This window comes from Lontra canadensis, unplaced genomic scaffold, assembly GCF_010015895.1.
Source record: "Lontra canadensis isolate GAN:19392208 unplaced genomic scaffold, GSC_riverotter_1.0 scaffold63, whole genome shotgun sequence".
In the NCBI taxonomy this organism is placed as follows: Eukaryota; Metazoa; Chordata; class Mammalia; order Carnivora; family Mustelidae; genus Lontra; species Lontra canadensis.
Genome location: NW_022631057.1, coordinates 7,007,908 through 7,029,444, shown reverse-complemented (window position 1 = coordinate 7,029,444; position 21,537 = coordinate 7,007,908). Strand labels below are relative to the sequence as shown.

Genomic DNA, 21,537 nt, shown 5'->3' with positions numbered 1-21,537 from the left:
AATACAGCCATAAAAAGTAGCACACTACTGATATACTCATGGATGGATTTCAAGGGAATATGGCTGAGTGAAAAAAGTCAGTTCCAAAAGATTACAAGCTTCATAATCATAATCATATGTTCTTGAAATATCAAAATTCCAGAGATGGAGGACAGATTTGTGATTGCCAGGGGTTAAGATAGGACAAAAAGGCTGGTATGGCTTAAAGAGATAGTACCAAGGAGTCTTGTAAAAGAAAAATTCTGTATGCCAATTGTGTTGGTTAGCTATACAAATCTATACAAATCATAAAACTGCAAGAACCACACACAAACATGAGCACACAAATGAGTGCACGTAAAACTGTGATACAAGCAAACTGAATAATGCGTAAGCTCTATGGACTATACCAATGTCATTTTCCTGGTTTCTATATTAACTATAGTTATCTAAGACATTACAACTGGGGAAACTGGATGAAAAGAATGTGGAACCTCCTTGTACAACTTTTCTTTTTTTGCCACTTGCTGTAAGTCTGTAATTATGTCAAAATTAGAAGTTAAAAAGAAATTATAGACTGGATTAAAAAAAAAAAACCCACACAAAGCCTAGTCATAAGCTGCTTATAAGAAACCCACAAGAAACCCAAGAAACTCTACTGAATCCAGGGAATACCTGAAAATAAAGAGATCAGGGAAAAAAATGCTAATATGCATTATAAAAATCTGTTAAAACTCTCAATTTCAGACAAAGCAGATTTTAAGATAAGAAAATTAAAAGTAAAAAAGAAACATATTGTAATTTAAGAAATAATCCACTAAGAAGATAGTATATTTTCAAGAATAATGTAAGTAAATAAAACTTGGCACCTAACAAATTGTATTTAGTACATACGCCACATTTATAAAAATTAAATAAAGATAACATCACAAAGGAAGCTCTAACATGATTATTTCAAACAATCAATAATGTGCACAGCCTTATAATGCAATTAATGTAGAATCCAAAAATGAAGACAGTCTAATTGCCCATTTGTTTAGAAATTTTAAAACCCACCACTAAATGAGTCCTGGGTTAAAAAAAATAGATCACAATAGAGATCACAGAATATTTAGAACTGAATATAGGGTCACCAGATAGCGTTGTTCAGGTTGTGAAGCACGCCATTTCTAGGGGATGACTGACCAGAGACTATGATGTTCGTGGTGTCCCTAGAGTTTTGAAGAGTGATTTGCACAATGCTGCAGCAGCACTGCCATGTCACAGAAAGTTTCCCACATCAAAACTTCTGCAGACAGAGCTATGGCTGTGCCATGTGGCAACTGTCTAACACTAAATGTTTTCATGAAAAATAACTGAAATGTGTGACTGAAAATAGACTAACAGAATTTAACTCAAGAAGCTAGAATGAGAACAGCCAAGTGATAAAGAGCAGCATTTACTGACATCAAAGGCAAAGAAAAAATAAAGGATTACCAAGGTTAATACCTTTTTATTTAAAAAGCTACCTAATAAAATAGACAAAATATTTCAGAGTAAACTGTGAGAATTTAGAAGAATTCCCATTAAAGATTGGAGTACCGCAAGAGTGCTTGTTATCACCGCTTCAAGTCAATAATGTCTAGTTAATAAAATAAGACAGGGAAAGGAAATCAGAAATAAAAAAAGACAAATCTGTATTTGCAGACTATGACTGTCTGGGTAAACTAGTTTAAATGAGAGAATTCAGCAAGTTTGTTAAACAGAAGTTCAATGTATGTATTTAGGGACTCCCCAGGTGGGTCAGTCAGTTAAGCATCTGCCTTTCGCTCGGGTCATGACCCCAGGATTTGTGGGATCTAGTCCTGTATCTGGCTCCTTGCCTAGTGGGGAACCTGCTTCTCCCTCTCCCTGTTTGCCTCTCCCCATTGCTTGTAGTTTCTTCCTAATGCTCCCTCTCCAAAATAAATAAAATATTTAAAATATATATGTATATATATTTTAAAATGTATATATTAAAAAATCAGTTCTATGCGTATTAACCAATCAGGGAATGTAATAGAAAAAGTTTGCACTCACAATAACCAATTCTATAACCAGAATAAATCAGTAGCAAATGATATCTCTGGGAGAAAATGACAAGGCATTACTGAAGAAAATACACCGAAGTACACGACTGAAGGAAAGACAAACTATGTTCATGGATGGTAAGAACTCAATTCTATGAAGATAATCATGTTCTCCAAACTAATCTCAGTACAATGCAATTCTATTCGAATTTCATTTAGGTTCTTTCTAGAATTACAGCAAGCCAATCCTAAGCTTCATATGGAAAAGCAAAAGCACAAAAATAATTTTGACTATTTTAAAATATCAGGTGGAGCAAACTGCTCAACCAGATACCAAGATTTATAATAAGAATACTTAAAACAAGTGCACAGTGATAATCAAATAGAAAAATGGAACAAAACAGAGTGTGCAAGAAGAGACCCACATATACAGATCTTGAGTATACAAGAAACATGGCATTAAAAATAGTGGGAAAGACAAGCTGTTTAGGGACAACTGACTACCTATGAGGAAAAAAATGACAAGCTTAGGGACAACTGACTACATATGAGGAAAATAAAATAAAAACCAGATCTCTTATACACAAAAATAAATTCTGGGCACGGTAAAGAGATAAATTTGAAAAGGAAGGTTTTAATATATTTGAAAAAATTCTATAGGAGGACCTATTTTATGATCTCAAAGATGAAGATTCCTTAAAGAAATAAATCCTGGGGATACAATATGCAGCGTAACTACAGTTAATAATGCTGTACTGTATATTGGAAAACTGCTAAGAGAGCAGACCTTAAAAGTTCTCATTGTAAGAAAAAAAGCAGTAACTATGTATGGTGATGGATGTTAACTGGACTTACTGTGATCATTCTGCAATATATACATATATCAAATCATTATGTTGTGCACCTGAAACTAATACAATTATCTCAGTTTTTAGAAAGGCTACAAAAAGGAACAAACAGGAAAATATTGATAGATGTAGCTATTTCTGAGATAGAAAAGATACATAAATAAAATGTTAAGTGTCTGCATATAGCATATATACATATAGCATATAATCCTAGGGTCCTAGAATCAAGCTCCACATGCGACTCCCTGCTGGGAGTCTGCTTCGCCCTCTGTCCCTCCCCCACCTTGTGCACACACATGCACACATATTCTCTCTCTCCCTCTCAAATAAATAAATAAAAACTTTTAAACAAATTGAAAAAAAAATGAAATGAAAAGCCAGTTATCTTTTCTTTTTATCTAACTCCCTCCCTCCCTCCCTCCCTCCCAACCTATCTACTGAAAAGGTCCCATCAAATCAATAAGGAAAGACATATGTATCTCAATGGGCAATGGACATGAATAGATACTTCAGAGAAACAAAAAAAAAAACCCTTAATTTCACTGGTAATCAGAATGCAAATTAAGACAGAATAATGACAAATTCAATTATAGTTTTGATGATGATATTGGGAACTCTTAGTTACCATGGACAGGAATGTGTAATTTGGTACAGCCCCTTTGAAAACAATTTGGCTATTTCTAGAATTGAAAAGGGATTGCCCAGAAATGTTTGTACAGGAAGACATGTAGAAAAATATTCCCTTGGCGTTGTTTATAATAAATATCCATCAACTGGAGAATGAATCAATAAATTGTAGTATTCATCATATAATGAAATACTCTAGATTTCTTAAGGATTTCAGAGCTACATGAATCAAAATAGAAATCTGGAAAATGTAATGCGGAGCAAAAAAGGTAAATTAAGATGTCTTTCAATCCTAAGAAGCCTTATTCTTATGGAAGATAAGTTTCTGCAGCTACCTCTTAAAAAAAGAGGAAGTTCCTTGAAGTTATAATTAGAAGTGATACTGTTACAGTATTCATGGACTCCAACCCCTTTTGATACGGGTCATCCTGGAGAAATGCCAGCACATGTGGTTATCCAATTTGTCCTACAATTTCTTGTGGCAAGGACTAATAATAACTTGTTAAGTAATTTTAAAAGAAATGGCTAGTCCTAAAACTCTATCCTGACCACTGAGTTTCCATGTTGTACTAAAGAGGACATGCTGAAGCTTTTATTTTGGTTTTCTTAGAATACTTAAAAACATGCACAAATTCATTTTTCAATCTGTTCTGTTTCCTGTTCTTTCACTACTCCAAGCCTAGTCCTTTGAATTTAAAGCTAGAAGTATTATAAAATAGAGAATCTGTTAATAATCCAGGCTAAGAATCTCTGATAAATTATCAGATTCTGTTCACCACAAAGATTTGCAAGAAGATGAGAATTTGGACACCAGATGCTTCTTCACATTAAAAAGAAAATCTGCACAGAATCAGCATGAAGGCTAAATACCCTATAATTTCAACAGTTCTTCCGAATTCACAGTGATAAACCTTGCAATCTCATTCTTAAAACTGGCAAAGAGAAAGTGGCCTTGGATGAAACCACACTTGGTGGTCTTGAGTGGGATGTTGGTGAGGGGGCACTGTGAACCATTAAGAGACTTTCAAAATCTATAAGGATCAGATTTCTTCTAGACTCCTAACAGGTCTACTTAGAATGTGTTGTCTTCATCATAAATACCAAGCATTTGTACAGTGCTTTATAGGGTACAGACTTAACTATTTCATCAAAAAAGCAGCAGTGATTACTGGAGAATATCTAGAATTCAGAGGCTGAAGTGTGTAAGCCTCTGTTCTACTTTCTACCTGGGGGACTTTGTGTAGGTATTTGACTTCTCTGTTCTCAGCAAAATGGAGTAAAATAGGAACGGCTAACTGCTTATCCAAGGTTGGCGCTGTGAGGATGAGAAACAACCCATATTAGGTGCTCTGTTCATAGAATACAGTAAGAGGTGGCTATTAAAATGGAACACACAAGGGGCACCTGGGTGGCTCAGTGGGTTAAAGCCTCTGCCTTCGGCTCAGGTCATGATCTCAGGGTCCTGGGATTGAGCTCTGCATTGGGCTCTCTGCTCTGCAGGGAGCCTGCTCCCCACTTTCTCTCTGTATACTTCTCTGCTTACTTGTGATCTCTGTCAAATAAATACATAAAATCTTTAAAAAAAAAAAAAAAGGCACACTGGGATGCCTGGGTGGCTCAGTTGGTTAAGCATCTGCCTTTGGCTCAGGTCATAATCCTTGGATCTTGGGATCAAGTCCTGCATCAGGCTCCTTGCTCAGCAGAGAGTCTGCTTCTCCCTCTGCCTCCTGCTCCCCCTGCCCCACCTCCCACCCCGGCAAATAAATAAATAAATAAATAAATAAATAAAATCCTTTTTTAAAAATGGAACACACTATGTAAGCAAGTATTATATTGATTCTGTTTGTTTTTAAGAAATTCTTTTAATATAAACTATATTCGAGGCATGATGCTAAGTGCTTAGGAATACGGAATGGAAACAGACCAGGCATTCTGGCTGTGGGACATAGAAAACAATTAGGAAATAACGTTAAGTGGAGATCTGTATTAAGAAGCAACAGGAATTCAGAGAAAGAAGTGTGAGTCTGTCTGTGAAGACTTCTCAGAGAAGGCTGTTTTGAACTAAGACATGAAGGACACACCTCACACAATAGCCTGCAGAAGAGATCCAGGTGTCTACATTGTACAGCCAGGGCAGCTGGAGCTCGTGGTACACTTGCATGTTGTCATGACCTAGGGATGCTGCGGGTATCGGTCAAGCCCTCCCCATGCCTCTTATCCTGTTTCTAGGTGGCAGAGCCCAGAACTCTGGATGTCCAAGTTCCACATCTTTGAACTGTGAAAATGTTTTACACAGTGCCCAAGTTCACGTTTCAGTCTTTACTTCCTCTCCCACCTCCTTAGTCCATTGAGTTTCAAGACAGTAATATAAAGGAGGGGAGAACCTGCTACTATTATTATTACTACACAATAACAATTACTAATTATTAATAAGGCATCTGTTATTTTGCTAAAAGTGTGTTAAATAAAGTATAAAGTTAATTTCTCTAAAAGTTTTCAGTTCTCAAATTACAACAATTTCCTTAGAAAGATCAAGTTACCCAGGACGTTAGTTCCAAAAGAAATTGTCAGCTCCTCTAAGTGAAATCTTCTGTTTTGCATGTTTAAAGTCATAATTTCTATTTAGCCATTAGATTTAGAGCCTATGTATTAGTCTGAAATAAAAATTTCAACTTTTTTAGGTCAAGTTAACTACAGAACATTTACGATTCCAGAAATTTAGAGGGGCAAAGTTGAGGCATTTCCTGGCATAAGTATTCTCCAGGGAGGTGTCCACCTGGTCACTCCCCTTTGCCAGATCATCCCTATCTAGGGCCTCCCTAGCCAGAAAGAAGACTAATTACTTACTATTTGACTTTGGTTTGATCTTGGGATTCACGGTAGAGGAAATAAAGGGAAGCGGCTGGAGTTTGTTTCCTCTGACATATTTCAAGGTAGCAAAGGTAATAATGGCTCCTTTGGTTAGTAGATCAAAGATTTTAAACAATGACTTGGTAATGAATCTAGCAGTTACTGCTGACATGAGGAAGGCCTTTCTTCATATGTTGTGTACACGGAAGATTATAACTGAGAAGAGGCATTTTCCAATATGGGACCCTCACTTATAGGACTTTAGCTGACATAAACAGAGATGCTTTGAATGATAATAATTTACTGATACCATGTCTCTGGTGCAGTGCTAAGTTCTTCACAGTAATTATTGCATTTAACCTCTCCCAACAATCTTTAAGTAAACCATTATTTCAATGCTACCTATGGGAAAACTAAGGTGATCTAAGTTGCCCAAGGATGCCAACAAACAAACAAAAAAAACTAAGTTCAAGCCTGTAGTCTTTATCACTAAGCCATACTACCTCAGTAGGAAACTAGTTCTGAATGCCTCCCCTTCCTCTCTCACTACTTTATGTATTATTCTTCCAGACCCAAATCCTAAGCCCATCTTTCCTGTGTGGTACAGAGTGACAAGTCTGGAACCAGAAAACCTGACTTAGAACATGGGCTCTGACTCCTACCCATGCCTTGGGCACCATAGCCAAGTTCTGAATCTAGTCACTGAGTTCCACAAAATTACTGTTATGTTTAATATTATATCATATTAATACTAATATTATATGTAAAAAGTGCTTTCTAAATAAAAAACTTTGGCTCATAAATCAGGGAATGGCAGTTGTAGGGGTGGGGGAGGGGATGGGGAGTCATTGTTTAATGGATACCATTTAATGCTTGAAGACTAGAGAAATGCTGGGGATGGATGACAGTGATGGTTGCAAAACAATGTGAATGTACTTAATGCCACTGAAGTGTACACTTAAAAATAGTTAAAATGGTAAATTTCGTGTTACATATATTCTACTACAATTTTAAAAATTAATCAAAAAAATCTGCACCTTGGAAAAGAAGTCCAACATAGATAATAATAATGGTAAAACAGTCATTTTTTTTCTCTTAGGACAAACGGTAGAAAGAAATGATTATTTCAGGGGTGCTACCAATTCTTATTTTTTATTCTTATTTATTCCAAAACAGGAATACACAACCAGAATGTGGCCACACCCCACAGGGATCAGGCGGAACTGTCCAAGTTGGGGACAGCATTGTCACCCAGGTCACTCCGACCTTTATGAACGGCACAGAGCTCCACGTTCCCCCAGCAAAGCTGGGAGAATCAGAGTGTGAGCAACTGTGGGCCAGACGTCTTCCTCCAAAGTTCAAAGCTCCCAGGCACGGCACGCTCAACAGCTCTGATGTGGTAAAATACAACACGCATGCATTGCTCTTCTGGGAAATTATTTTTATGCATCACAATGATAACATGTTTAAGATGCCATTAAAAAGGATGTCCCCTCCCACAACTATATCTAATTTTGAAAATAATGCACAAGGGGGATTTCAGTAATTACCGAAATCCATCCATGCCTGTGCTCTTTTCCTGGGCATTGAGTCTAAAACCTTCAGCGCAACCCGACTCTGCAGGATTGTGCACGACTCACGGTGTCTGTTAGTCTCAATCTCCTTATTCAGAAGGTACAGTTCTAGGATTTTTTCTTTTCTATGGTACAGTTCTAGGATTCGGTGTCTGTTCAGGGCTGACGCCAAACCTTCTCTCAAAAACCTGGGTAGCCCAGGGTGTGGGGTTTAGGTACGGTATCCCCAACTGAGGCTCCAGGTGACCCCATGCACAGAGCCCCAACTCTTTTCATGCCCCTGATCACTGTCAGATCCGTGTAACATGAGAACCAAGAAGGGTTTTTTGTTTTTTGTTTTTTCCTGGAGGTTTTCTTTATGTGTAAGTAATCTCTACACCCAACGTGGGGCTCGAACTTACATCCTAGAGATCAAGAGTCCCATGCTATACTGACTGAGCCAGCCAGGTGCCCTAAGAAAGGCTTTCCCACTGACAATATGGGATGGGTGAGACTAACGTGTGTGGGGGGCATGTGTTGGTTCAGTGGAAAGGGGAGAAGAACAGAAAGGAAGCGAAGTTACACAGTGTTGCAACGGTGTGTTATGTTTTAGACTCTCCACCTAAGGCCCTACACCTTTCTCACAAGCGTCCCCTGGGTCCAAAGTGTGGCTCTGTACCACACTGAGGAGTTTCCCTCCCTTTGGAAAGACTGCATGTTGCCCATTCATACAATGATCAGTACAATGGCTTTGCCCCTAGTAGACACTTGATATATATCGTGGAATTCGCTATTTCAAACCAAAGAAAGGTCTCTCTAAACTTCCAATTTATTCTTGGTTCCTGTCCTGAATCATTCTGCTTGGAAACTAAACTTTTTTTTTTTTTTTAAGATTTTATTCATTTATTTGACAGAGCGAGAGATCTTAAGTAGGCGGAGAGGCAGGCAGAGAAAGGAAGAAGCAGGCTCCCTGCTGAGCAGAAAGCCCGATGCGGGGCTCAATCCTAGAACCCTGGGATCATGACCTGAGCTAAAGGCAGAGGCTTAACCCACTGAGCCACACAGGCACCCGGAATCTAAACTTCTTAACCAAACACGGCCAGAGCTCAAGACTGGACTGACTAGACTAGAGCAGGAAGGGATTTCATTCCAGAAAAATACCCCGAGGGCCTGGGGTGTCCAGTGCACTGGTGTGTAGGATCTGCGTGGACCATGTCAGGCCACGAGCCTCTTCTGAGTGTGGCCTAGTACAGCGACTTCATTCTGCCATTGTAACAAGGCAGCTGGCACTGCCGAAGCAGGGAGAGGCGCCCACCCGAGCAGTCAAGCGTTCATGTCGTTTTCCTTATTGGCTAGACCCAGTTCGCCGGGCAAGTACATCTCTGAAAAATCATCTCACTAAATAGCAGTAGTTAGCAAAATGACAGTATTAGCATTAACAACGAAAAAATAATAAATGTTTTTAAGCATAAGCTATTCAGAAATATGCCTAAATAAATGCTATTTGGGCAATTATATCCTTGTGCCAGCAGATAACAAATGATAATCACTTCTTCCACAGCCGTAAATACGTATTGATTAAGTTCAAACTTAGAACTCCAAAATGAATTATATCTGGTCATGGCTAAACTGCTTTACTTACTGAAAGAAAAAAAAAATCCACACAACACCTATTATACTGCATTTAATTAAGACAAGCATCAACTTTATGTGCCATTATTTGCTTCTGCCAAATCTCTATGGTGTAAATATTGAACGGTGGCATCCCTTGAATGCTAATCAATCTTTTCTGAATTTCAAATGATTACATAAATTTTAGGACACGCTTATTTGCCGGCATCACCATCAGCTGCGTCCGTATCAACGAGGCATTAGTATGAAGATATGCATAGTTATCTGACAAGTGTCTAGTGAGTGTTTTTCTAAATTAGAATATCATATATGAAAAGGTAAAAGCCGAGGCTGAATGCTAATTTTCAGAACAACCCTGAGATACCTCTTTTGCTTATCTGACTTCATGAGGAACAATTTAACCAATGCACTTGGGTGAAGATGTGAGAGGAATGCACTGCCCCACTACGCAGGCCGGCTGGCATGTACGTGTGTGTGCGCGTGCGCGCAAACACACACCTGTAGGAAAAGGAGCGTCTGTGGTATGTGATGTAGGTGTTTGATCGTATTTAGAGGGAGGCTGTCATAAAACAAATCCTGGGACCAACCTCAGCAAGGACGATGACCCCGTAACAGGAAGACTAGTTTTTGCTGGTTGAAGACCATCTGTTACACGGACACCAGGTCAAGAGAATCCCGGGATATGCAGACTACCGTGCTTTTTTCACAACGGAATTAATATCCAGACACACATTGTGATTGCACACAAATAGAAACTTGTACGAATTTTCCGCCCTCCGGAAGTTTTGCTGATGCCTCTGGAGGGAGGCAGTCAATGAAGGGATGGGAGCAGGTGCTCCTGTTTCCCTCTCCTGGGTTAGCTGTAGGTTTGCTTTATAGCAAACCGTACCTATGCCCTCATTCTCTGATTTATACGGTGACTAGTCCATTTTGCTTTAGGCACTGCAAACAGAGTTTAATCAACGTGGTCAGATTTCTCTGCTGGATTTGTAAAGCTTTTTCATTAACTGGATTTAATGTGGCAAAAAAGCAAAAGGCAAATTCATATTTCTCTTTGCTCCTGTTGCTTTGCTTAGAGCTGGGCTTTCTTTTGCCACCGCCACCCCTTACACAAACAGGGACACAGTCTGAGAGTAAAAAACAAACAAACAAACACAAACAAACACAAAATAAAAAACCCTCAGACCCAACAGACTGCTGGGCCTCTGGACAACTGGGCAAAAAAAATGTACCCTCTTTCTTTTTGTGACACCTTACATTCCCTTCTCCCGCGGTGTGTTCTAGAACATCTCCAGGCTACTCTGGAAGCGCTGAGCTGAGGAAGCACCTGGACGCCCACCGTGCCCCCCCCCATCCATGCACACTCCCACTAGGGGTCTGCAGCTCAGGTAGGTTGGGTGCAGGAGTCCAGAGCACAGATGACTTTTCTTTCTCAGGATCACCTCCTAAACCGTAAGTTATCAGGTGCTTCTGCACAGGAGGTGGGATTTTGAAAAACACGGTTGTAATTTACATCACAAAGCCATGCTCTGGGTCAGAACCTGGGTTCGATGGTGGAACTGTAGTTTATGCAACCAGTTTTGGCCCTCCTCGCATGACTATGATAGCCTTCCCAGGGGCAGCTAACAACCACACAGATGGGATGAGGAGGGTATGCATAGGCAGACTTTGCTCAGCACAGGACGGGACAGACCAGCCTTGGTTGCAGCTTCATTATGGTCTTTCTCACTGAACAAAATAGCAGAGTCGTCCCTCCAGGGCTCAGGACTGAACTGCCATGCTTTCTGGGCGGTGCTAACACAGAAACTTCTATATGCCACCTTCCTGACTGCAGTGGAATGTTCCTGCAGGTCCCAGTTGGCTCTTATTAAGTGAGATGCAAGATGAGTAGTCACTCTGCAATGCTTTGCCCATGTATAAAGCCTTCATTTTCCAAATGAAGTGTGTGTGTGTGCCAGTCCTCCCAAAGATGAGAGTTCCCACATGGGATTGTTTGTGATCAAGTCTTAAGCTCTCATAGAGGTGCTGACTTGGGCTTGGGTCACAGGAAGCCCATTTCCCTGTTGGCATTTTGCCTAACCAACTGCTCTACAGGGGGGCTTTAAGAATTTATTTTTCTATTTGAAAGCAGGAGTGGGGGACTGCGAGAGCAGGGGACAGAGAGAGTCTTAAGCAGAAATCAAGATGAACATAAAACCCAACACTGGCTTGACCTCGAGACACCAAGATCGTGACTTGGCCAGGTTGACACTGGAAGCCAGGAGAAGAAAATATACGCTTAGGAAAGGGGAAACAAGGGATAGATCTTTATTTAAACAGCAAAGCAGAATTACTAGTAAAAGTTAAAAAAAGAAAAGAATACCTATTATATCAAAAACTAAGCCTACAGGGAACCTGGGTGACTCAGTGGGTTAAAAGCCTTTGCCTTCGGCTCAGGTCATGATCTCAGGGTCCTGGGATCGAGCCAAACATTGGCCTCCCTGCTCAACAGGGAGCCTGCTACCCCCTTTCTCTCTGCCTGCTGCTCTGCCCATTTGTGATCTATCTGTGTCCAATAAATAAATAAATAAATCTTTAAAAAAAAAAAAAAAAAGACTAAGACTACTGGAAAGCCAACCGCTGAGAATAAATTTCCTCACCTAGACACTAAACTCATCCACATTTTCCAGCTAGTAAACATGGTGCAAATTTTATTTACTACTAACAATGTCAATAGCATTATGAATGAGTGGAGTGATGGTGGAGCCCTTCCGCAGGGTGGAAAGTTCTACCTAAAGGCAGAATTTCCTAATTCTCCCCACCAAGAAGCTTATCTCCTAAACCCTTCCAAATTATGATTTCAAAGGTCTTCTAAAGGCCTGAAAATGTTACTCATCCATTTTTGAAAGACCTTCCATTTTGTGGGTCAAGTCACAAAGACACTGGTTTTTCCTGGGACATTTCACCCATTGCTTAGATGATAATCTGCATTAGAGGTAACAGGTATAAAACTCTCTTAAAATTAAGGTCTGACACTAAAGAATGCCTGAACCGAACCTGGAGATGAATCAAACAGCTCTGCAACCAGCTTTGTTCTTGACCTGTGCCCACTGCACTCTCAGTGCTTTCCACCGAGAAGGCTCAGGTGGCAGTTTGGGTGACGGCCCCTAAAGGGCAGTGGCTCTCCCAGGAGAGCCATTCCCCAAGGCAACAACAACCCATGTTCCCCGGGTCTACCGCCATGAAGAAGAATCTTGTGTGGGATGTGTGATGGTATAGTCAATGTCTCATTCCAAATTTGGAAATCTGGTGTGACTCAAAGAGCTACCACAATGAACAAAGATACGATTTTGTTCAGCCAAGTTAGCGTAGGCAGGCTCCCATCAGTATCAAGAAGGAGCTGTACAACATTTCTCAACTACTGTTAGTTAACATGGGCTGACAGCCTATGATCTTGCATTTGCTTGGAAGAGACATGCCTTTATCACCTAGTTTTAGCCATGAATATTCTTTCTAGTCTTTCTGCAAGTTGACCTTCCCCAGGAGCTAATAAATGAACATCTCCCCTTATACACTGGGAGAATGCAAACTGATAATAGAAATAATTTAACTTTGAGGAGGTACAGGAGAGTTCTCTGGAAAAACTATTCTCAGAAAACTATCCTGCCCTTGAGACATGACAACCTCCTATGACATGTCACCAAACCACTCTGGTAAAAGCTTTGCTTTGAATTTAAAATTAAATCAATCCATGCATGGACCTTTCTCATCAGTAATATTTTGTTAAGCCTCTACCATGTACCAGGAAATGTGCCAGAGACCTGGAATACAGAGAAAAGGACAATTTCTAACCCCAACTGAGCCCCAGTCTAGAACACGGTCTGCACAGAAGCAGTGCAGAAACAGAGCAGAATCATTCACCCCTTCCAGTGCACTCAGACAGCCTATACCTGGGGCAACCTTAGCTGCTTTGGGGGCTGGGAAAATCCCCTCAAAGAGAAAAACAATCTCTTTAACTCAGCTGAATATAAAACAGTGCCTTGAGAAACACCGGCTGGGCAAAGAAGAGAATAATTTACAACAAATCAAGGGCCTTCATTAGGGGAAATAACATGCAGTATGCCTCTAGTACTTTCTCTTGCCACCCGGGATATAACAAGAGTCCAGCAGCATCCAGCCATTAAGTCTTGAGGCTAAGAAAATCCAAAGGCCAGAGTAACATCTCAGTTGGCACATTCTGATTACCCAGTCGCTTTGAGCACTGAAGCCACACAGATACTCCTGATGGACTTGAACATGTAAGGACACTATTCAGGATATGCTGTCCGAAACCAGGTGACTGTTTCCCAGTTCTGCATTTGTCTTCAGATCACGTCTGTGGGAATTCTGCTCATCTCTGGAACCCATGCAATAATGATATTATCTGAGGGTCATGATTCCACATACTACTTCTACAAGTTTTATTTCTGCATTGTTGGTGACAGACAGCAAATTTCCTTTCATCAGTCACTTGGGTTCCTTTTTAGAAGGTGGAAGTACACACCAACAGATCAACATCAAAAATTTTATTTTATCTTCTCTTGGGTCATCAGTTTTAAATGCCCCATGTAGAGTATCTCCTCTTTTGCCAAATTATCAATGGGCTCAAGTTATGTTATCTCAGTGTTAAGAAAATTTTTTAAAAAATTATATATATATATATGTATATATATATATGTATATATATATATACATATATATATATATATAAATTTAACAGGATTTTAAGAAAACATTACTAGCAGAATGGGCCCCCAGAGCCTACTATATTATATACAGAAATACTCTAAGAGAGGGGACATTTTTTACCTTAACTTCTTTTTTCAACAGCTTAACTAATTGATGTCTGTTCCTGGATGGATACAACTTGCACAAGAAAAAAAGAAATCAGGCAGTGGAATGGAAAATTCCTAGTCAACGGTATATTTAGGTTAGTCATGTCATTAGGTTTTCATGGAATCAGGACTCAGCTTTAGTGAAGAATGACGTTTAGGAGGACGGTTTCTACCAGAATTTGATTTGACTCCACTAATAGGCTACTGCTCCTCTAGAGTCTTCTATTCTGGTTCAAGCACCCAGAAACCTAAGACTCATGCGACCCTTCTTCCTCCTAACTCTGTCACACGGTTTGCATCCTGTTATCTTGTTCACGTGGTGCATTCCTATCTCCACGGAGTGTTAAAACCACCTCTGAACAGAGTTTCCAGCCTTGTTCGTCTCCAGTCCACATCACTACCAGAAATGCGAATCACCTTACATTACCCACACCTCAGCCCTTTTTTTAAAAGAATCCAGCCATACTTCCTAACTGCCTACAGGATGAAGACCATGGTACCTAATTTGGTTTACCACTATCCCGGGCGCCTACCTCATCACCTGACACAGAGAAGTGCTCAGTAAACATTTGTTGAATGCCTTAAGGTCCTCAGTGACCAGGCTCTTGCCCACCCCTCTGGCCATAACTGAGGCTTTCCTCAACCATACTGATCTCCTACTGGCTCCCCAACTCATCTTGCTCTCCCTTGCCTCCATGCTTTAGCACCAGCCAATCTGGCTTCAACTGTTGTACCTGCTAGGACTCACATCCTACTTTCGCTCTAAAGCTCCATCTGGTAAACACGGTTTCATCATCCACCAAGAGAATACTGCTACAGTCCAATCTCCACACAGCCCCGAACCTATGATCAGTTCACAAAGTCTTCACTTTGACTTTGACTTCACTTTGAGCCTCACAGAGAGGCTCAAGGCTGGGCTGGGATCAGAATGCATGGGTTTTCAGACTTGGACGGGAAGGGGTGTGCAAAGTTCATGAGGGTTTGACACAGCAGGTACCGATTCTGGACTTGGACTCAGCTTTCAAGGGGGGGCTCTGCTAGGAGTTCACTCCCATTACCGGCGAAACAGGTGTTCCAGGACTGGCCTGGGTACCTAAAAGTTGATTATCCACATACCACAATAAAGTTGCACAAAAAAGGTAATTTATTGTTTCTCCGGGGGGAAATACTTTCCATCTGCAAATTGGAAACTACCAGAATGTTACTGCCAGTTACCATTTTCTTGCTTCCTTAAAAATAAACCCTTGAAAAATAAATAAGTAAATAAATAAATAAATAAACTTGACCAAAACTCTATTTCCCTCTGGTATGAAAGCTAAGCTTTCTTTTTTTCCTTAAAGAACAAACAAGGCAGTTTAAGGGACAGCGAGTTTAGACAGTCAGTGGTCCCCAAATTCCAGACATAATCAACACACTCAAATAAGAGTGTGTGTGGCTGAGGTTCTGGGACATAGATGGCCCAATGGTTCAGGAGGATAATTTGTGAGGTTCAAGGACTGAAAGCACTTCAGAACCACCACCCTCAGCCCCTACTTCTTTAGTGTTGGCAGAAAACACAGTAATTTTGAAAAAAGATGAAGGTAAGATAAAAGCGTGGAAAAAAAAACATGGCCCATAGGTAATATCTATATCTTCAAATGAAATGCAGTTATTCAACTAATTTAAAATAACACTGAAGTGGGGCACCTGGGTGGCTCAATTGGTTAAGCGACTGCCTTTGGCTCAGGTCATGATCCTGGATTCCTGGGATCGAGTCGCCCCTACCAGGCTCTCTGCTTCGCAGGGAGTCTGCTTCTCCCTCTGACCCTCTCCCTTCTCATGCATGCTCTCTCTCTCAAATAAATAAAAAAAATCTTTAAATAAGATAAAAATACCACTGAAGGAGATGACTCTCTTTAAATATTTTATCACTAAAATGCTCTAAGATTCCTTACATAAATACTGCCACTTTTTCCATTTAATTACTGATCAAATGTGCCAGTTGAAAAGACTAAGATCTTGCCAAACACCAGAATGGCCTGTGAGATTAGAGCAAGCATGCCTGTGCTATCTTCCTCTTTTCTAAAAACTGTTCATGGGTAAAAGATGTCGACTTACTTGAATGGAACTTTCCTACTTAAAATGGCTAATGCAGAAACCACACAGCATCCAGTCCTGGCATTGTAAACCTTTGAACACTACATCTATGAAATTCTGTTGTCTTTTTAAATTTTCAGTAACATTTCTTTTTGCTATATTTATCACATTTTCCAAAATATGAAAACGTTCTTTTTATGTTAAATGTTGACTACATGTGAAAAATTAACTCTGGTTCTATTACTTCAAACTATCCCTTTATTAGCAACAGTTGTGCAGTGCTGTCAAGAGGAATTTTAAAGAGAAAGTACCAAATCTGGAGAGTAGACACATCTGTTTTACTTTGCAGTTTGTTTTATTGTTTTATTTCTTAGGCTATGAATTCACAACTATCTTATAACCGAAGACTAAAGAAAAAACATATGTTGGTAAATCTGATTTCTGCATTTTTTTCATTCAGGGGAAGTTGCCTCCCTCAGCTGTCTGCCAATAAGTAATAAATGGACTTGGCAAAACGTTTATTTAAGTTGGCTTTATTAAGCCAACAAAATACAGAAATCAAGTATGGGACAGGCAGAAAAATCTGCTCCTTTGAAGTCAATAAAAATCCATCTCCTTAATCCTTTTTTTATTCCAAGCAGTGGTGATTTTTCTCAACTGACTCACTGAGAACCTTGATTTAGCCAATCTGTCTTGCTTAGTTATCTTTCTTCCCCAAAGCTTTCCTAAAGAAGCATCCTTTCCCCTTGACAACCATCATCTTTTATACTTGCATAGTGATGCATCTAGTTATAAACATTCTCTGGCTAATCCTGATCAAGATTTAAGAAACAGGTTTTTAATTACGACCCATATTTTACAATAGTAAACTGTAAATATACTACAGCAGTAGTCTGCAAGCTCCAACGAAAGGCACATAGAAACGATCACCAGAAGGGTGCCTACACTTTGATCCCATACGTCTTTCCTAAGCGATCTCCATTCAGCCTTCTGACACAGCCTTCTACGGCTGCTGCCTACCTGTTATGTCCGCTATGGGAGAAACTTCAGGACTCCAGCCTAAGAACACCTTTTCCATGCCTCAACCCATCTACTCACAGGGGAGGAGTTATGCAGAGACATATACGTAATATACTCACATTTGACAATTCCATCATTTGAAAAGGAGGGCAGTATCTTGGTAGAAAAAAGCATGTACTGACTTCAACACACGCGGAGTCCAGCACCATCGAATCACATCTGGTTGTACAGAGTATGAGAAAAGGATGCCTTACCTAAACTAAAGAGCACCAAGAATTTCAGACACACAAACTCTCGTTGATCAAACTGCAGAGAGCGTAGCTTTGCCACTAAGTCCTGTGCGTGACTCATCAGATTGTTGAGGGTGGCCCCGGCCTGGGACGCGATTATGGAATAGTCCACCTGCAACACAGAACCTTGTGTCAGAATCAGAAACACACGAACAAACAAAAATCGAGACAAGTATTTTACTGAAACTTTTAGGAATCGTGGGTAAAATCAGATGGCATTACAGATTTATAACAGCGGGGACATTCCCCCAAAAACAGTTTGAGACATACTATGACTTTGAGATGGAGCTTAATTATTCTGATACATCTAATCATTTTGATAAGCTTTGTAGGGAACAGACCTTGGCTACCTAAATGTCCCTTCATCTTTTTTCTATTGTGAAATTACATTTTCATGTAAGGCTAACATTTTTAACTGGGTCTCAAATAAGTTTAAAGAAAACTATACTACCCCTAAAAAGTGAATCCAGAATAGCTTTCTAAGAGCACAAGATGAATTCACCGGTGCATGAGAAAGTGAAGGCACAGAGAGGTATGTTTCCATTTTTATTTTATTAAGGGACTATGTCTGGAAGCAGTCATTATCCAAGAACGCAGGCTTGTGAAGGAGGAAAGAATCGCATTCAGGTTCTTCTTCAGGTTACTTCCTAAAAAGCAACAACCACTATTTTCATTCATATGATTATTAATATATTTCTCTCTAAAGACAGCAATCATCTTAAGAAGAATCATTTCTGGATATGGAAAACATAAAAAAGGTTTATTTTCTTCTCCATTAAAAAATTTAAAAAGGTGCTGCAATGCACCAATCTTAGATTATTCATGGGGACATAAAAAGCTCCGCTTATAATAATAAGTTAAGATGTTGGGATGGCTGTCAATGACGGTACTGGCTTTGCGGCTGCAATTACAGCATAATGGGAAAACCCAGTTGGTATCTGATGCTCCCTCCTTTTTGTACTGGAGAGCTCTCAGGCAACCAGATACTCTTTTAGGTGCATTTAATATTTGCAGCAGCAGCAAATTTGTCTGGGAGGCAAGTCCTCATCTGCCACTCACCCGGAGCAGACTGTATTAAATTTTTATATTTATTGACATTTCATTACCATAATTGACTGCACTTGCTTCTCTACGAGAAGGCACAGGGCTGCTTCCTAAGCAGGAGAACTAGTCCCCGGAGTAGAATTTGCAATTAAAAACAAGGCAGAATGGATTTTTTTTTTATTGTGTAAATATGATGAGTTGAATTTTCAGCTTTAACTAGAGAATACGGGGTGTACAGAAACCTTTTTTTAAGAGTGAGAAAAATTAAGAGTCAGTGGAAAGACGACCCCCAAAGGTGTCAATCAGTTTATATAAAGTCAACTATGCATGAAAAAGGAGCAGTTAATGTGTGTTCTAGGTCTGCTGTTGTACCAAGCACAGCACTGTCCTCCCTGCTTTTTTGTCCATGTGCTGGCATTTGTCCACTAAATTTAAACATCAAGCGTTTCTAAGAACTCCTTTGGTTTCTATTTCAGAGTGTGTGAAAGGGTCAGGACCCAGGCAGCCCGAAACCTGAGCCAGACGTGGAGAGGACAAGCAGCTGGGACATTGGAATATGTGATGACGGTCAGTGTGGCCCCCAAAGGGATGTCTGAACTACCATTTTGCCAGTTCTGTGACATCTTTCTGGTCCGGGAAATTCTTCTTAAAGTGGTGCCTGAGCTCTCAATTCTTTAGCAACTATCCATGCTCTCCCTATCCCCCAGGTAGTAAAAGAAATCCTACAGAGACAAATAGGATCAGTGCGTGAATGACAGCAGGAAGGCCCTGTGGGGTCACACAGTGGAAGAAAACTGGGACAGGATAGGAGATCTGGGCCAACACGGCCACTTACAAATGAAGCATCTTGGGCAAGTCCTATGGAGTCCCCATCCCTTGGTGCCCTCATCTTTAAATAAAGCAGTTAAGCTAGAGGCTAGTAAAGGTGCCTCCCATTTCTATGATTATCAGGAAATGAGCGTACTTGGAATAATACTACCAATTTTAGCTGAGAATCGGTTGTTGAATGCACTGCAGCCGCAGCATAGAATGTACACAGCACATTTGATCAAGATCTCGAGTGAAGCCTTCAACCAGGAAAGTACATGAAAATAAACTGCAAATATGCTGGTATTTTTTGTAGTATGAAGCTAACAGAGCTTTGATAAGTGTATAGTTCTAACAAGTCTGCAAGAAGTTCAAATGCTAGAACATCATGCTTGAAAATGTAGTACATCATTCACCAAAACCTACTTTCTGAAAAAAGACTGGTTCATTAAAATTTGGTATGTGTGCAGTTCTAATAGGTGTGTAATACTAAGTTCAAGTCCTAGAACTTTATACTTGAAAATACAGTGCACTATACCGGAAACGAACTGAAATTGTTTCGTAAGATTCTATTTAGTGAGAGACCTTTAGTGAGATGAACTTCAGGAAATCAATTGGCATACCAACAACTTTATAGCTATACATTTATTTACATGCTAATTTGAAAGCTCAAACATGCTTATTAAATGGGAGCTCCGATAACATTTCCTTCAAGGATAATTTATCAAATTGCAGGGCTCCGGAGGAGGATGGATGATTTATTCCTGGAACAGCACACAGATCTGCAACTTCCTTACATTTTATTACAAACATAATTATATTTTCATTGTTGAATGCAGAGTTTGTGCTCATTTCAGGAGCAGCTGGCCTTGTCTTTTATGTACTTAGTAAAATTAATTTATTGCTCTCTTACATGTAATCTTTGTGCCATTAAATTCAAGGCAGATATTGAAGAAATACTATAAGCTGCTGTCCCCTTTGGATAAATTTCACTCATCATGAAGGAAGAAACAGTTTTAGCTAAATTGCTTTTAGTTCTAATAACTGAAATTTTTGATGACTTGTACATTGTAAGATGCCTGTCATTTTAATATGATACACAATAATAGAAGATAATGAATAAGTTGCCAGTAGACCTTTCCCTTAGGATGATGTTACAGTGGCTGTTAATTAGCTACAATATGCAAATACTAAAAGCAATCCCACTTCAAAGTACTCCATTGTTATTTTATTTGTATGTAAGTATATATATACACAGATAGGTTTTATGTACATGTATTTTTAAAATACTGGATAGAAACAAATTCTTCTCAAAATTCTAAGATGTAAAAGATATAGAATTCATTTTATAATCCAGATGTTATGATAATATTAACACTGATTATTAATGTAAGTTACTAAAATTATTAATAATATTACCAATAATCATTATTCCCTTTTTGCTTAACAAGATTTAACATATGCTTATATAGATGGCTGATTAAAAAGACATAATGAATGCATGATAGCTGACCCTAGGTTTAAGTAAGAAATTCGGTGTGAACCACCATATCCTCATTTCAATACTAGGTAGTGGTGCCCTGAGCTGTTCTTTGCAGTGGGATTCTTTTTTATTATTATTATTACTATTATTGTTTTAAAGATTTTATTTATTCATTTGAGAAACATATAGAGACAGAGCGGAGGGAGAGAGAGACAGAGCATAAGCAGGGGAGTGGTGGACGGAGAGCGGAGAGCAGCCGAAGGAGAGGGAGAAGCAGCCTCCTCGCTGAGCAGGGAGCCTGACATGGGGCTTGATCCCAGGACCCCAGGATCATGACCTGAGCTGAAGGCAGACACTGAACCTTTACCCAGGCGCCCTGCAGTCGAATTCTTTCAATTGCTCTAATTCTCAGTGAACTACAAAGGCA

The 21,537-nt window shown here is 39.7% G+C and overlaps 1 protein-coding gene across 3 annotated transcripts in view; it reads right to left on the bottom strand.

Annotated features, from left to right (window-relative positions):
- The window catches only part of NR5A2 (nuclear receptor subfamily 5 group A member 2), a 134,207-nt gene that overhangs the window by 31,887 nt on the left and 80,783 nt on the right, over positions 1-21,537 (bottom strand). For all 3 annotated transcript variants that reach the window (XM_032878207.1, XM_032878208.1, XM_032878209.1), the window contains one exon: positions 17,741-17,888. In XM_032878207.1, coding sequence (XP_032734098.1) covers positions 17,741-17,888 — 148 coding nt within the window. The remainder of the gene's footprint in view (positions 1-17,740; positions 17,889-21,537) is intronic.